Source organism: Juglans microcarpa x Juglans regia, chromosome 3S, assembly GCF_004785595.1.
Source record: "Juglans microcarpa x Juglans regia isolate MS1-56 chromosome 3S, Jm3101_v1.0, whole genome shotgun sequence".
Lineage (NCBI taxonomy): Eukaryota > Viridiplantae > Streptophyta > Magnoliopsida > Fagales > Juglandaceae > Juglans > Juglans microcarpa x Juglans regia.
In genome coordinates, this window is record NC_054599.1 from 1228478 (window position 1) to 1245964 (window position 17487).

Sequence of the window (17487 nt, forward strand, 5' to 3'; positions counted from 1 at the left end):
GATAAATTATACTCAACCAAAAATAAACAATAATTAAAGCGATAAATAAAATAATTCAAATAACATCAATTAACATAAAATGACATAGCAATAAACTCATAATATAAAATAAATAACTTAACTTACACCACTTAAACAAAAAAAAAAAATTATTATTTTAAAATAATAATAAAAATAATTTTCTGGTACTATCCTAAGGGACATGTGATTTTACCCAGAGCCGAACTGCTCTGATACCACCTGTGGCGCCCCCAATCCCCCTTATATAAATACACAGGGATTGAGACACCAGGATGGTGACAACACGGTCACACATCCCAACGAAGTGCCAGTGTGTGTGTACATGCAACAGTGTACAAATAAAATAACGCAGCAGATAGTAAACTAAGTACCAGAATTTATTTACAATAAAACATTAGTAAAGATTTAAATAGCAGTTATACAGTCATCCATAAAATAATTTACAATAGTTCCAGATAAACAAATGAGTGATCTCAGATCACTCCTCAGGCGAAGCCGTCTCCTCAGGCTCACCCTCCTCCTCCTCATCTGCATCAAAATCTGCGTTACCACAAAATGGTATCGCAGGTAAGTATAACCCAAAACAACAACGTAATATAAATGCATTAAATGTAACTAACATGCATGCACATGAAAAATATGCATTTTTCCACAAAACATCATTTTCTCCGAAAATGATAATTTTCCAACACACGCCAAAATCCCATTTTGGCCCAAAATATCCATAAAACATTTTCCCAGAAAATGATTTATCCAAAAACCAACTCGCACTATTTTCCCAGAAAATAGTGCATTAATTCCAAATGCACCATGCATTATTTCCATATGCACCATGGTCTCCCCTATGGACCATCAGCACGTCCTGGCTTCGTAGCGGTGCTCAGTTCCGCGCCCAGCGCGTACATGGCCAAGCACCCACACTACGCAATGAGCGATGCCCAGTTCCGCGCCCAGCGCGTACGTGGCCAGACATCCTCTAGTCCCCGCTAGCAGAAGGACCACGGAGTCGGCACGAGACCATCTCGTCCGATCCCATTATCGCCCAGTGACAATCCAGGGGACGTTACTCAGTATATTCCGCTCCCGAGTAACCAGAGGAGCTCCACCGAGTTAATGCCCCATCTCGGCTTGGGGTCGTGATACACACGCACCAAAAATCCATTCTCACATGAAAACCCAGTTTTCATAAACACATGAACATGAATGCAATACACGAAAACCCAGTTTTCTTTTACAAACATGATCATGCATGAAATAATGAAATGCACATGTACCAACACAATATCCAAACCAACAATTACCAATCCAATCAAATCCAACCAAACAACTCCAATCACAAATCCATCCGACCCCCGAACTCCTCGGACTCAGTCCGGCATGCCAAAAAATACAGTGAAATGAGTTAGTGCAAAAATACATTTAAATTACGAAAGTTCTTTGGAGAAATACTTACAATGCTATATAATAATTTTCCGAGGATCAGGAAGTTGAAAAATGCGACGTTTAAGTAACACGACAGTGTAAAATACACTGTGGCCATGGGTCACAATACCAACTTTCAAACGGAGGCAAACGAAGACCCAAGATTGATAGGATAGGGCCTAGGGAGGTCGGTGAAGCTAGTGGTGGTGGTGGTTTGCCGTGGGTGGCGGCGAAATGGGCGGTAGAAGATCAAAATGCCCAAATCGGAAATGTAGATGGTGGAGCTTCACCGGTGGCGGATCGGAGCTGGGGTTGGGTCCAATGGGTTGCTAAGAGGTCGAGGATGATGTGGTAGGAAGATAGTGGCCAATGGTGGTGCGACGGCGGTGCTGGAACGAATGGTGGCCGCGGCTTTGAAGGGCTACTGGTGGTTAACGGCAGCGCGTATGGAGGTGAGGTTGGTGGGGTGAGGTCGCCGGCGACAAGGGAACACAATGGGGTGGGCGGTGAAGGCCACCGCTGGCTCACGGCGGCGCTGGCGTGAAAGTGGCCCGCAGCTTTGTGGGGTGCGTGCGGGCTACCGGCGGCGAGGTAGGGGCTGAGATTTGGGGGGTGAGGTCGCCGGAGGGAGGGGGAGCTGGTCGGCCGGGCGGTGTTGTGCACGGCGGCGCGACGGCGGCGGTCTGGGTGAAGGTGACGGACGCACGGGGAGAGAGAGGGAGAGAGAGGGAGCTGGGTCCGCGCGCACGGGGGAGGGGAGAAATAAGGAAGAGGAAAAAAAGAAAAGAAAGAAAAGAAAAGAAAAGGAGAGGAAGAAAAATGGAGGGAAAAGAAATGAGGTCCAATCCTCATAACTTGAGTCACAAAAATGATCCAACGGAGATAATTTTAAAACCACAAGTTAAATAAAATAATTTAAACGTAATGGTAAATTCAAATTGAAATAATTAAATCCCACAGTAATTAATTAAATATGAAAAACAATTTAAATGCACAACAATAAATAAATATTAAGAAAGAACATAAAAAATTAATTTTCACCAATTAAAAAATCCTAAAAATAATCCAATTAAAATCCAATAATTTTAAAACAAGAGAATAATTTTTGAATAAAATAAAAATATTACTTCAATAAAAATACACTAAAATACGGGGTGTTACAATCCCGTAACGGTGGACGTCGCCGGCGAGAAAGAGACATCATGGCTTCGCCACATCCTCCCACCGTCGAGGTCCACCTCCACTTACAGTTTCCTTTTTTTTTTTGTTTACTGAATCTCTCCACAAAACCACCGCGGGCAATGTGCTTGAGAGCCCTCTGCCGCCGTTATAGAGATGCCGGCGAGGAGGTTCTCAGCCTCCTCGCGGCGCCATCCTCCCTCGGGGGTTGGTTTTTTTTTTTTTTTTTTTTTTTTTTTTTTTTTTTTTTTTTTTTTTTTTTTTTTTAAGCAGGAACGGCACCCATTCGAGACTTCACAGTCCCATTGTGCCGTCCCGTCTAGCTCCTTGCACAGCAGCGTGTAGTGACACGGCCACCACTCGCAGTGGTTCCACCATATACGGTGGTTCCTCAAACGCAGCAACGTATACAATAGATGAAATACACTCAACAAAGACATATACAAATTATGGCACACCAAAACCAAAATACATTAATGGTTATTAGTGCATCGTAATTTCGTATAACATGGAATCAACATCATCATAAAACTTCTCTTCCAGATCGTAAAACTAATATTTTTAATTTTTCGCAATATGATAAAACATAATATACGAAAACACATATTCACTATATATTTTATTGAGATCATAAAAAATCTATCAACCTAAAGCTCTGATACCACATGTTAGATATTTTAACATGAACATTAATAAATGGATCTTGGATTTTGTATGATCCACAATAATAAACAATAATAGTGAAAGACGTACCTTTCTCCATCTGTTTGATGAAGAAATGAATCTGGCTATGAGAGAAGGATCACCCTAGCAACTTGGCCTCACTAGTGTCTCTCGATGGCTAGAGGCACTCTAATGTTGTAGGTGAGAACCCTTTAACCCCTCAGTCCTATTTATAGATTTCTGGCCATCATGAAATCTAAGTTTTTGAGTCAGACTATAATTAGAGATAAAAGTTAATCTTATCTCTTAGGAGTTTAAATCCCATTATAACTCTAATAATTATTTAAAACTCTATCAGATATGAGTGAGTGAGACATAGAGTTCAAATAGAACTCTTACATCTTATGCATAATGAAGCCACGTTGTAAATTTAAGGGACTTTCATATGGTAGGTCTCTATAATTTCAGAAAAGAAGGGACTTTAGATGTGGAGTAGGTTGGCAAGGCTTATGCATGTGATGGTGAATGCAAAATAAGGAAAATGCAACCTTGGAAACCCAGGTAAATGAAACTGAGAGGAAAGTAAACTATTTGACTTTGAATCTAAAGAGAGTTACTTATTTTGAGTCTTCCAAACTCATGATGTGCCAGATATATCAAACTCAGATTTTCAGTCTTCCATCCCTTCTCAAAAACATTTATTTTGATCCAATCAACGCTGCTAGGCCACAGTCCACATATTTTATTCAATCCAAGGATCTCGTTGGCACTCCCTCTTGGACTTCATCATTCTGCCTTAGTTTCTCATGCTTACAACATAATGTAATTTTTGTTGCCACCATAGTTTCCTTGGCTTAATTCTCATGCTTACAGTGTGGTTATTATATTGCCTTCTAATATTGATAATATGCTTGCAGTTCTTTCCAGAAAATGCTAAAGCTAATCGCATGGATTGGTTTCAAGTAATAATAAAGCTTGTGCTAAAGTTGATTTATATTCTTAGTGACATATACATAGAGAGGGATCGGAGATGAGACATGATAATAAAGCTTGTGCTCAAGTTGATTTAGAATTAATCTATTTGGAAGGTGATGGAATCATATAAAGTATTTATTTTAGATTAATAATATTTATTACTTTATTTAGTGTATTCTGCACAACTAAAAAAATATTTTATTCTTTATATCTTGAGGCATGTTGTTGATTTTATACATATACAAGTATTAGATTTTTCAAATATCCTGTTTACTGTATTTTTATTTTTTTTTTATTTTTTAAGGGACCTTTTCCAGCGAATTGTATTCGCTGGAAATAATTTCTTAAATCCGGAGCATTTGCGGCGATCTCTAAATGCAGCAAAATCTTATTTCCGGTGATTTAGAGAGGGAGAGATGTGAATGTTAGAGAGAGAGAAAAGAGAAAGCTTACTGATGTGAGGTAATGCAAGATGAGAAAAATGCTGAATCGTCATCTTAGAATTAAAATTATCCTAAACAACTTTCATAAAACTATGAGCGATATTGTTTTTTTATAAAATCATGTTATACATTCTACTAATGTTCTTCTTTTATAATTTATCACAGTGTGTAATTATTTATAAATTATATAAATATTACATCGTTATTTAATTAACCAAAAACATTACATTCTTATCAAAGAAAAATTAATTTTTAACAAAAAATAATTAAATATAAATTAAGTAAACGTGCATTGTACGTTATTTTTACTTAATATATATATATATATATACAGACGTCACCTTCAAATTCATCTACCATTCATCAATTTTCTCACGTGGTAGTAGGTAGGCAGTGAACAGAAAGTGTGAGGAACCCATTTCTGTCCCTTTCAAAAATAGAAAAAAAAAGAGATCAGGTTTGGTGGCTTCACTTGTGTTCTGAATTAATGGGCACGATTCTTGTTTAGGATAGGATAATATTCTAATTAAATATATAGAAAAATATCTATTTATGACATTATTTTTTTTTAGAGAAATGTTAAACCTTCCAAATTTGGGACATAAAAAGTGTCCCGAATAAGAGTTTTTTTTAGTGATTAAGGAAGTATTTTTTAATAATATTATAGATTTTTTTATTTTTTTAAAAATATTTATGATGATTAAAAAAATATATAAAAAAAATAAAAAAATAGAAAATATGCTGTTCAGAAAGTGAATTCGGAATATTTTTTCGGTAAGTGTTGTACTAATTTTTTTAACATACCCAATATACTGTTATGTTTGGAAAGAATGAGGAAGTACACCCATGCCACAAATAGAAGTCAAGGAGCACTTTTGATACTCTGCACTACAGTACAAACGATTGACTATCTTTCCTAGAAATCACGTACGGAAAATCACGGAGTAAAAAACAAATGATAATCGATAATTAAACTTGACCGAATTAAATAATATATAAATTTTACTGTTTCTTAAAAAAACCTAAAATCTGAGAGAAAACAAATAATTTTCATTGATTTAATCAAATAGTTTTCAAATGGGTGTGTTTTGATGCTTCTACTGTTCTGCAAGTGTTTTTTTTTTTTTTTTTTTTTTTTTTTTTCAGAAACCTAATATCACTATCTTAAATAGTGGGTTGTAAAACAAATTACAAAATAATTCTATCCACATCATTATTATTTTTGAAAATCTTCCATCTTTCAATCATTACAACAATAAAAAAAAATTACAAAATAATTCTGTCCATATCATTATTATTTTTTAAAAATCTTCCAAATCATTATAACGATAAAAAAAAAAACTCATATAAAAGATTGATTCTCAGCTCATTAACGTGTTATTTGACCAAGGTACAATTTCTTTTTCTAAATAGAAAGAAAAATTCAAATTTAGATTAACGTGTTGGTGAAATTTGAAATGAGTCTTGGTGTAGCTCGACAAATTGTCCCGAGAAGGTTAAGTATTTTTTATTTTTTTTTGTATATTCTTGAATATTTCTTTTTCAAAATATTATAAAAAAATACTTCTTTAATTATTAAATAAATAATCTTTTTTCGTTAGACCTATCATCAAGAGAAGTAGCATTATTCCTTTGAAAGAGCCGTGCTATACGAATTGAGGGTGTAATCGATAAATTGTTAAAATGAGGTAAGTTGAGATTAAAGTTAAAAAGTTAAATAAAGTATTGTTAGAATATATTTTTTAATATTATTTTTATTTTGAGATTTAAAAAATTGAATTGTTTATTTTATTTTATATTAAAAATTGAGAAAATTGTAATAATTAGATTAGATTAAATGAGATGATATTATTTTGAAAACAAACGAAGCCTTTACATGTCTTTTATTTATTTCATACATATTTTTATATTCTTAAATATTATTTTTTTAAATAAAATTTATAATATTGTTAAAAATAATTTTTTAATTATTAAATAATAATAATAAAAATTTGTCGGGATCCATATCCGACCATCATCGGGGAGAAGTTGCATTATTCGTTCGAAAGATTTTGACATTTTGACACCTCTCTCTCTCTCTCTCTCTCTCTCCATGGACCATGTCACCAGAGTTCTGAAATTTTGATCAATCTAATTTATTCGCTAACAGGCATATAAGCCCCCGTTTCTGACTCGCCAATTTCCGCGAACCTTCTCTCTCTCTTTGACGAAGTAGAAAAATCTTCCTTCTTGCACTGATCGCCCATGGAGTTCTCTAGCCTGTACCGTACTGGTTGTCTAGTCGCTCTTTAGTCTCCTTGTTCGGTGCGTTTATTTTGTCTTGTTTTATTATTTCGGTTTCATCGTTTTCTTTTGCCAGTCCAGAACCTCCCAAGTGTTTGTCCTTCAACTTTATCACTATTCGATTCTATTTTCATGCCGTTCGGTTCCAGTTTGGTTTTTGCGTCTCTGTTCTACTTTCGTTCTCTTTGTGTTTAGTCTTTTTGTATATTTGGAGGTAATCTCTTGAATTTCGTTAAAACGGTTTGAAATTTAAAGTTTTAAACTCCGTAAATGTAGGATTCGATTTTTTTGGCTAATTTTTGTTTCCAAAAGTTGAATTAAAAAGTTCGCTGTTTCAAGTACCATATTCCTCATTATGTATAGATAATCGTCAAGTTAATAGATTTATGGTAATTGGTCTGGACATTAGAGTAGTGGTGTATTGCTTTTTTATTGTATTTTTGGTATGGTTATTAGTGGAAATAACTGCAAATTTGGAATCTTTGGTGGTGCACCGGGCTGTCACTCTGACCACCAATTTTGTTCTTATCATCCTTCGACTTTTTGATTATTTATTGTAAATTACGGTGCTTAAGTAATTTTGCGAACATTTGGTGCCTTGAACTATCAATTCTTATACGGCACAACTTGGGGAGGATGTGCATAAAGTCGATGAAATGCAAATTTTCTAATTTGAAACTTGTACCTATCAGGTTTTGGCATTGCGAGTTTTCGTGGTGCATGAAGAAGTTCCTTGGGCTGATCAACTTTTCTGGGCTCAACTCTTCATCTGGAAAATCGTGTTGTTAATAAGTTATAATCATGAACTACCAACATGAGAAGTATTTGAGGTTAGTTTAACGGTGCATATTCTAATTTCCAATGATTGGTAATCAGACGCTTCAGTTTTTGCAAGTACGTACTTCTATGATTTTAGATGCAAATAAATTAAAATCTGGCAGTGCTACTTGAAAACTGCCACAATCAATGCTACCACTGCCACAATACAACACGCTCCATCACCACTATAAAGTTATTGATCTTACAGTTGGCATCTTGCTTTTTATGAGATGATGCTTTGGGTATGTTTTGTTTCTAAAAGTTCTCAGAATGTTTTAAAAAAAATTCAACTTCAATCCAATCATCTTTAAACACCATTTTATTTTTATTTATCAGCAACTTTTTTTTTTCCTAATCATATCATATCAATAAGCTCTTGTGAAAGAAGAACAACACAAGAACCTGAAGAACTTTCACTAAAACCCAAAAATAATTTCTCACGATAATTTCGTTCAAACAACTTTTCAATTGTACCTGCCCAATTTTACAAACCCCTATACAAATCACGTCTGAAAAACTTTTTATTAAATGGAATTCTCATTCTACGTACATGTTTTCACAACACACCCCCCCCCCCCCCCCCCCCCAAAAGCCAAAAAAGCACATCTTAACAATTCTTTGACAATTCAAAAAAATTACCATTCTTTTGTATCGTCATTGTCAACTTTGATATTCGTTTCTTTCGTTCTCTTTTCATGTTCCACTCAAATTGGACTTAGACTCATAAAAGTGGTTTTTATGTTGTTTACTATGTTTGGTTCAGGTTTCAGGATTGGAAGTCACAGAAAAGTACCGAGGGGGACTATCCTGAAAAGTATGGAATGCATCCAGGAAGAATCAGAATGGCAGTTAACTTGGTTTCAGAAAAAATTCAAAGAGGTTTTGAATTTAGTTTGGAGAGGATAAACGGGATTATAAAATCATCAAAATCCTATTCATTTAGTAATGCTGTAGCTAAAGGGTCTGGTTTAAAGAAGAACATTCTTGATCCTCAGGGTCTATTCCTTCAGAAGTGGAATAAGATATTTGTACTCTTATGTGTGATTGCAGTTTCAATGGATCCCTTATTCTTTTATGTCCCTGTGATTAATGATCACAAGAAGTGCCTTGATTTGGACGATAAGATGGAGACTATAGCTATTGTTTTACGTTCTTTCACAGATATATTTTATGTGATTCACATTATTTTTCAATTCCGTACCGGTTTTATTGCTCCCTCTTCTCGTGTGTTTGGGAGAGGTGTTTTAGTTGAAGACGCTTGGGCAATAGCAACGAGGTATCTGTCATCGTACTTTCTAATCGACATTCTTGCAGTCCTTCCACTCCCACAGGTAAGGGGAAGTCTTTACAGCCAAAAATATCCTTTTTGGGGTATTTATGAGGTTGACTGGCTTGGGGATGATATTCTAGACTACACCTTTATTCTGTCGTAGATTCCTTAATTAGTAATGTAGGATGAGGAGCTAGTATCGCTGTGTGCAAAAGTATAAATATTTACCCTGCTACGGAAAGTTGGGTCATTGTGTCCTCTAGCCTGGTCCTCTTTGGATATTTATTGCAGTTTCACTTCACTTGCTGACCATTTCTAAATTTTCTTGTTGTCCTCCCACGTGCACTTTTTGTTAGACGAAATCTTTGTAACAATTAGTGCCTTGTGCATGTTGACCTCCTGCATTTGAGTTTGAGCATGCGTAGTAGCAAGTTGAAGGTTTCCTATAACTTCCCAAATTAGATATATCATGTGGTTAATCCTGTGACGAGTTATTTTTAAAAGTTCTCTGATATTACCTGATGACTTCTAACTTGCTTTAATATGCTCAGGTGGTCATTTTAGTTATCATCCCGAAAATGGCTGGCTCAAGATCGTTGAACACAAAGAATTTGTTAAAATTTGTTGTTTTTTTCCAATATCTGCCAAGGTTTCTTCGAATCTATCCATTGTACAAAGAAGTTACAAGGACTTCTGGCATACTCACACAAACTGCTTGGGCTGGAGCTGTATTCAATCTCTTTCTTTACATGCTTGCCAGCCATGTAAGATTGGTTAAATGGTTTCAGATTTTTTATTAGTATTTAGGATAAATATACATTTTAATTTTTAAAAATATATGTGCTTTGTAAAAATTCACTTGACCTTGGTTATATACTCTATAGGCTTACCATCTTTGTGAACCTGTCCTATATCCATGTTTGCTCCTTTTGCCTCTTAATATTGCTTATGGAACTTCACATGTAGCTGTACTCAAATAATTTCTTTAGACAGAGATATGGTGTTTGGCTTTGGACCTTTGAGAGTTATGGTGCCTACTTTTATCAAGTGTATACCTTTTAAATTGTACAAATGTTATGTTGGAATTAAATGAAACAATATATTAAGGAGTGGAGTGTCAAATGCATTCAGGTGAGATTACATTTGTTATCAGAAGGAACGTGTAAATATATTGGGTTTTCATTAAATACTTCTTTTTCTATAAGCAGTCCTATATTGGGTTTTATCTAAGAGTGGTGATACATTCATCAAGCTATAAAAGATTGAGTTGTTTGTCATCCTATTTTGTACGTGAATCTTCAATTCCTGCTGGCTTGAAGTTGATAACATGTATGAACCTTTATGTTTTTAAGAGACATAAATAAGTGGTTTCTTTCAAGTGTTTTGTTTAGGTAAGTGGAAATTTTAGTGATAAAAATAAAAGGCATAGCCCAAGTACAATTGGTTTGTGAGCCTTTTTTATACTGAACCTTATTTATATGCATGTAAGCATGTCTACCAAAGAAAGTGAATTAAGAATAAAGGAACTTATAAAAGGTATTATTTAATATTGTTTATGAATAGTCATGACTTAAATCATGGTGAATACCTTTTCCAACTGTTGCAATGGTGGATTGGAAATGGGTGTTGTTTTAGGGAATAGTGGCCTATGTAGCATTTAGAGAAGGTTAAATAATAATGCTGCTTGAAAAAGCTTCAATTTGGACTCTTTTAAGTTCATATACTGACTGCATATGCCAGTATGAGAAACTCAATCTGTGGCTTTTTCCTTTCAAGATCTCACCACCATTGAGCTTGCAAAATACAGTATAAGAACAGACCATTTTTTTGGCATTCTTCATGCTAAAATTATATTGTAAATTGAAGTGCAATTACTCTCTTCTGCATATATTTCTGATATAAGTGTTTGCTCTTGTTTTAGGTGTTTGGAGCCTTTTGGTACTTGTTCTCCATAGAAAGAGAAGCTACATGCTGGCAGCAAGCCTGTGGGAAAAATATTACATGCTTCAATAGCTCCTTGCTTTGTGATGATAGGTCATACATGGACATTTTTCTTAATAATTCTTGTCCAGTACGGACACCAAATACAACACTCTTTAATTTTGGAATATTCCTTGATGCTCTTCAATCTGGTGTCGTCGAGTCGACTGATTTTCCACAGAAGTTGTTTTACTGTTTTTGGTGGGGCCTACGAAATCTGAGGTGTGCTTAAATGGAGATCATTATTTCTTTTATGCTATCTAGTTGGCAATAATGGTATGACGTTGTTTGTGTGCGCGTATGTTTCCATGACATCGCATGCTTTTCTATGCTAATGGAACAGAGTTTTCATTTTGCCATTTGTTATATGTATGCAGAGAGCATCAAGTAAATTGACTGTGACAATAAATTGCCATGACCTCTGCTACATTGCCCATTAAGTTCTTGTATACTTGCTTGGATTGTGATAACCCTTTTTGTAGTCCTTTCTTGTTCTTTTACTCTGAATGACATATATTGTTGATCACTTAACTGGTTTATTTGATCACATTTTATCTAATTGATTGGATGGGAAGGGACTTCTTGGTGGTCATCTACCCCCCCTCCCCGAAAGAGGGGGCCAAAAATTAATGTGGGCAGAAGAATAAATTATATGGTTAGTATCATATATGGTCTTAGATAGTATTGAGTGGAAAAAATGAGTGAACCTAATTTGTTAGGATAAATGACCGAACACTCAGATGGGATTAAGGTGTATTTGGGTTGACTATCATTTATATGGGTAAAGGAAGGGTGGGTTGAATGTGTCTTTGTAAGAGAAGGGGAGGATGAGGATATGGGATCTGATTGGGATGATAATTGATGATGAAATATTGAACCTTGTTTGTGGTGTGAACATTACTGTTATGCTTATTAGGTTTTTAGGTGTAAATGTAGCCTGTTGAATCTTGGTTCCCCTTTCTTGAATTTCAGCCGCTCATCTGATCATGTTGGCTGGTGCATTTATTGCATTTCATGTGGACTGTGTTACAGTATGTGTATTTTTTAAGGTGTTCTATGTTGTGCACTTGCAGTTCACTTGTAAAATTATTGTTTGATGATTATCCTTGCTTCTTTTACTTGCAGTTAATTCACATTTGAAATTATTGTCTAATGGTTAAATACTTTCTATTTTTTTATTTTTTTTTCTCTTTGTTCCCTTGTTTGATAATTTATGTGCTTTATGCTTCTCTTATAATCGTTAGGTTCAGGTGTTAATGAGGCCTGTTGAATTTTCTTTCCTCTTTCTTGCATGTTCAGCCCCATGTACCAGTCCCATGTTAAGCCCCATGTTAAGCTTTATATCAGTAGAACTGTACAATGTTTTGGTTGAATGAAATTTAATAAATGTACCAGTCAAAGTGATAAAACCACATTTGGATTGTGGCAGGTGCATTTTATTATATTCCGTGTGGGCTTTATCCTCTCATAATTCATTATGATATGCATATCCTTAGTGTGTTCCATGTTGAGCACTGACTTTATGAATTTTTTGTCTGGCAATTTATGCTTCCTTCTTGTTTTGCAGTTCTCTTGGTCAAAATCTTTCAACAAGTACCAATGTCTGGGAAATCTTCTTTGCAGTTTTCATTTCTATTTCAGGCTTGGTATTGTTTTCATTTCTGATCGGGAATATGCAGGTTGGTACTAAAAATTTTATTTAACAGCTCTTGGTCATGCATTTATGTTTGTGAGGGTAATGATCAGCTACAGAAATTTAAGTTGAATGCTCAATGCATGGACCACTCGTCATCTGTATACTTCTGAAGGACTTCTGCCTCAAAGTTCAATGCTTGTATTTTCTGCAGTTAATACATTTTTGATATGCCAGAATGTACAGCTTCTATACAAGCTGCATATGGTGTGATTCAGGCCGATCCTAGAAATGCTTTTGAATTTTCCCATGATTGGTGTTTTGTACTTTGCAGATTCTATCCCCCTCCCTCTGCCCCCTAAAAAATTAAACAGAAATAAAAGAGAGGCTCAGAATTCCTTTTTGCCGTTGCTGGCATTATGATGGTTGATGAATACTATTCATCCTCGTCGTTATTGATACAGTCCTACTCATTGTTATGCTTTTAATTAATTCGAAGGGAGCCCTTTGGATTCATTAGATGACACCATGAAACAAAAGTCCAATGAGAGCTCATTTATGGACTTGTTTAACATGAGACCAAATGCGTGTTTAGGTTGTTTGAGCTAAATTACATGTTATGGAAACTCAGAGGTTCACTTGTATGTGGCCCATATATTCTAGGTTATGATGAATCAACTTTTTTGAAATAGACATACTTGCAATCCACGACTACGAGATTGGAGGAGATGAGAGTCAAGAGGCGAGATGCAGAACAGTGGATGTCACACCGTTTGCTCCCTGAGGGGCTGAGAGAACGGATTAGGAGGTATGAACAATACAAATGGCAAGAAACTAGAGGTGTTAATGAAGAGAATTTGCTGAGTAATCTTCCGAAAGACCTTAGAAGGGACATAAAGCGCCATCTCTGCTTGGCACTGCTCATGAGAGTAAGTTTCTTTACCTCTCTATTACTTTTTTGTATATCATGTCACTGGTAGTAAGAATGGTATTGTTGTTTATTTTAACTATATTTCCATTCCTCTTTATTCTTATCTAATTCGCACGAAAGCTGGCATGAGCATCTAGCTGCAATGAATGCATCCTAAGAGTTGAATCTTATATTGATAGTTTTTGGAGTTTTTGTTTTGCTTGTTATATGTTAACTTTCGGAGTTTTTTTTTCAAGACAATAGTAAGCGAAAAATTAGAAACATTATTGGATGTACTTTCTGCTTTTAAATGGGTACTTCCTAAAAGTAGGGTTGTGTCTATCGATATTGGATAGGAAGAAAGGCAATCCATCATGATTTATACCCAAATTGAAGCGTCAAATATGATTAATATTCCTTACCAAGAAGTGAGATCGTCTGCAGTCTGTATCAAAGATATTTCTGAAGCAATTCAAAACAGACTCTTTATTATTTTAGACATATAAAACGTGTTTTTTTTTTCTTGGTTGCATTCATGGCTAGTCTGCTTGGAAATAGTCTTTACTGTTATTTCCATTGGTGTGAATTGGTTCAATACTTGAGTTCCCTGTTTATAAGCTTTATCCTGAGTTAGGAAGTAGATTGACTGACTAAATGCATCGATAGTTTACAATGCTTATAGATATCATTAGATTAATTTTGATGTGTGTCATTTGTGTAGATATTACATCATGGACAATATCTATTGCCTGTATAATTTTCAAAACAAGTCTGCAGCCCGTGTAAAGCTAGTCTCCTAAAGACTTGCTTTTACTGAGTCACCTCAACATTTATAATTAATTTTATTTTTTTTATAATTTTCCATAATTTTATTATTGAATATCCATAAATTTGGTACTTTCTGTTTAAAGAAATTTGAAAGGTCATGGCAATAAATTTATTCAATTTGCAATTTTAAGGTTCTTAGAAAATTTCACTTTTCCTATATAAATCTGTCTTCTTTCCTTTATATTTAATTTATTAAAATTAGTAGTTACTCTATAATCAGCCACGCATCGCATGGGTACACACAACTAGTTAAATCTAATTGCAACCGCACACTTGTCGTCAAGGAGGTGAGCATAAGTCCAATCCTTTTCATTGTCGTTGGGTGCTATTCAGAGTGGCACGTTGCACCGACGCGCGGTTTAAAGCGAACGTGTAGCGCACTCGAGCCACTGCGAATCACTTTCTGTTGATGCCATGTGCAGCAGCTCTGGGCCCAGTGACTCTGGCACCGTCTTGACCGACCAATTGGCTCCTTCCCTGAGTGGCACTTGTCATTCATGCGCCACCAGTGTTTTCCCTTTAATGTTGTTTGGTGTTTGATTGTTGTTTCCATTTTCTGTATTTCCAACTTTATGTCGGTGTGTTTTTTGTTGGTGTTTGTTCGTTGGTTTTTTGTTTGTAGGAAAAATAAAGTGAAATAGGCTATTGGACTTATGTCCATAGCAGTGTTGGTTCCTCCTTCCTCTGGTTTGGAGGATGGGTGTGGTGTTTACTTTTCCTCCATTGGAGGATGGAGTGTGGATGCGAGTTGGTTTTACCCCTGTTTTATACAGAGATTGACACTCTTTTTTGAGAGTTTTTTAAAATTCAGACAATGCCCATCGCAAAGATATTTGTGTACGGGGAAGCTTACAATAGGAGTGAGTTTGGCTTGTAACTTGAGTCACAGATTTAACTTCCGTATGAAATGAAATGATGTCTATTTCCTATAAAAAAAAAAAAAAAGAAAAAAAAAAGTTGTCTGCACCTTTTTTTTTTTTTTCATAAGTAGTTGTGTACATCTTTTTAAAGTTGAATTCCTCTACAGTACCCTCAGTAATTACTAGATTTACGATTGATTATTCTTATTTTTTATTTTTGGAATGTATTTCAGGTACCAATGTTTGAAAAGATGGATGAACAGCTGTTGGATGCAATGTGTGACCGTCTTAAGCCAGTTTTGTACACAAAGAAAAGCTACATTGTCCGGGAGGGAGACCCAGTTGATGAGATGCTCTTCATCATGCGAGGCAAGCTATTGACAATGACTACCAATGGTGGAAGAACTGGCTTCTTCAACTCTGAATATCTTAAGGCCGGTGACTTCTGTGGAGAAGAACTTCTTACTTGGGCTCTGGATCCTCACTCTTCATCCAACCTACCCATCTCAACAAGAACTGTCCAGGCCCTTACAGAAGTCGAAGCCTTTGCTCTAAAAGCTGATGATTTGAAGTTTGTAGCCTCTCAGTTCCGGCGGCTCCATAGCAAGCAACTTCGCCATACTTTCAGGCTTTATTCTCAGCAATGGAGGACTTGGGCCGCTTGTTTCATCCAGGCAGCCTGGCGCCGCTATAATAAGAAGAAGCTTGAAGAGTCTCTTCAGGCAGAGGAGGATAGATTACAAGATGCATTGGCCAAGGCTGGAGGGAGCTCGCCAAGTTTAGGTGCCACCATTTATGCCTCGCGGTTTGCTGCTAATGCACTTCGTTTGTTACGGCGAGATGGTACACGCAAGGCAAGGGTGGCAGATAGAATTCCACCTATTTTACTTCAGAAACCAACGGAGCCTGATTTTGCTTCTGAAGAACAATAGGTACACTATCCCTGGCGAATTTATATGCTTTGTTTTGTTGTATTAAGTGTGAAAATGAGATAATTTGTTCTTTTTTCTACAGAGAGAGTAGTGGAATCACATTATGGTAGAAAAAACATTCATAATTCATTGGCTATGAGGCCTGTGTATAATGTATATTTCTAAGTTATATATTGAATTTTTACTTCCTGTTTTTTCCTGCCATTCTGAAAGTTGTTAAAGCACATAGATTCTCAAGTTTTGAAGTACGTAAAATATGACTAGCAAAGATATTGAGCCTTTGACAAAACCTTTTTAGCGAATGTAACCAAATTTACGAATAATTACTAAAAGAAAAGGTAAGGTTGCGTTTGGTTTAAGACTTAGTTGAACTAAGTTGAACTTAGTCTAATTTTAAGCTGAGTCTAATATCTAAACACCCAACTCTCAAATTACTAAACTTATCTTAACTCAAGACCTCCTTAGACGAAGCACTCACAATCTTTTTCAACTTAACACATCTTTATATGTGGGACTAACCTTTTTCAACTTCCCATAAAAAGTATTAAATTTATCTTAACATCCAAACACACTTTAAACTTAGTTTAGATAAGCTCTACATAACTCTCTCTTACTCAACTCACTACTATTTATAAAGAACTGAGCTCAACTTAACATCCAAACGCAGTCTAAGAGGTCTATGCTAGTCACCAGGTGTAAAATAAATGATCGTGCCAAAAATTCTAATGGAAATGAGTCCAGATCACAATATGGTGGAGAGGTACAGACCCCATAGTATGATTGGGGCAGAGGAACTCCGGCGAGTAGAATCAAAGTGGAGATGGGAAAGGCAACGAGGCATTCTAGGAACCATCAATGGAGCATTATGAGGAAAGCCCGGTACTTAAGGAGAATTTTGAATTTTCAAACAATCCTGGGACCTCAGCGGAGCAGACTAATAATTCACTTACAACGAAAGAATTGCCGTTACAATCTTCATTCCATATTGTGATTCCTCAATAAGATCACGATCCTTTAAAGGAAAGTGAGCCAAGACCAGATGTTGTTGCTTTAATGCAGGAGGGAATTCCGGCCGCTAAGGAGACCGATGGAAATTTGATTCCTACGGATTCTGAGGGATCCCTTCTAGCTCCAAAATCAGATATGTTACTTGATAGCCCTGTAAGTATCTCGGATCAAATTTCTCTTAGGGCTCGTTTAGACACTTAGAATATATCAGAATATTGTGAGTAATAGTGAAATAGTTTGAGTTAAGATATTTTATTGGAT

General features: G+C 35.7%; 1 protein-coding gene and 1 long non-coding RNA gene across 2 annotated transcripts; both read left to right on the plus strand.

Moving 5' to 3' along the window:
• The first annotated feature begins 3684 nt into the window (after positions 1-3684).
• LOC121258475 lies at positions 3685-4489 on the plus strand. Its single transcript, XR_005939412.1, has 3 exons — positions 3685-3846; positions 3937-4107; positions 4203-4489. It is a non-coding gene; the product is annotated as an uncharacterized LOC121258475 (long non-coding RNA).
• A 2245-nt stretch (positions 4490-6734) lies between these two features.
• Positions 6735-16402, plus strand: LOC121257594 (cyclic nucleotide-gated ion channel 1-like). Its single transcript, XM_041158669.1, has 8 exons — positions 6735-7007; positions 7679-7816; positions 8569-9136; positions 9627-9839; positions 10997-11277; positions 12623-12734; positions 13381-13617; positions 15520-16402. The coding sequence occupies exons 2-8, from the start codon at positions 7788-7790 to the stop codon at positions 16216-16218; spliced, it is 2139 nt and encodes a 712-aa protein (XP_041014603.1). The 5' UTR covers positions 6735-7007; positions 7679-7787; the 3' UTR covers positions 16219-16402.
• Positions 16403-17487: the final 1085 nt, after the last annotated feature.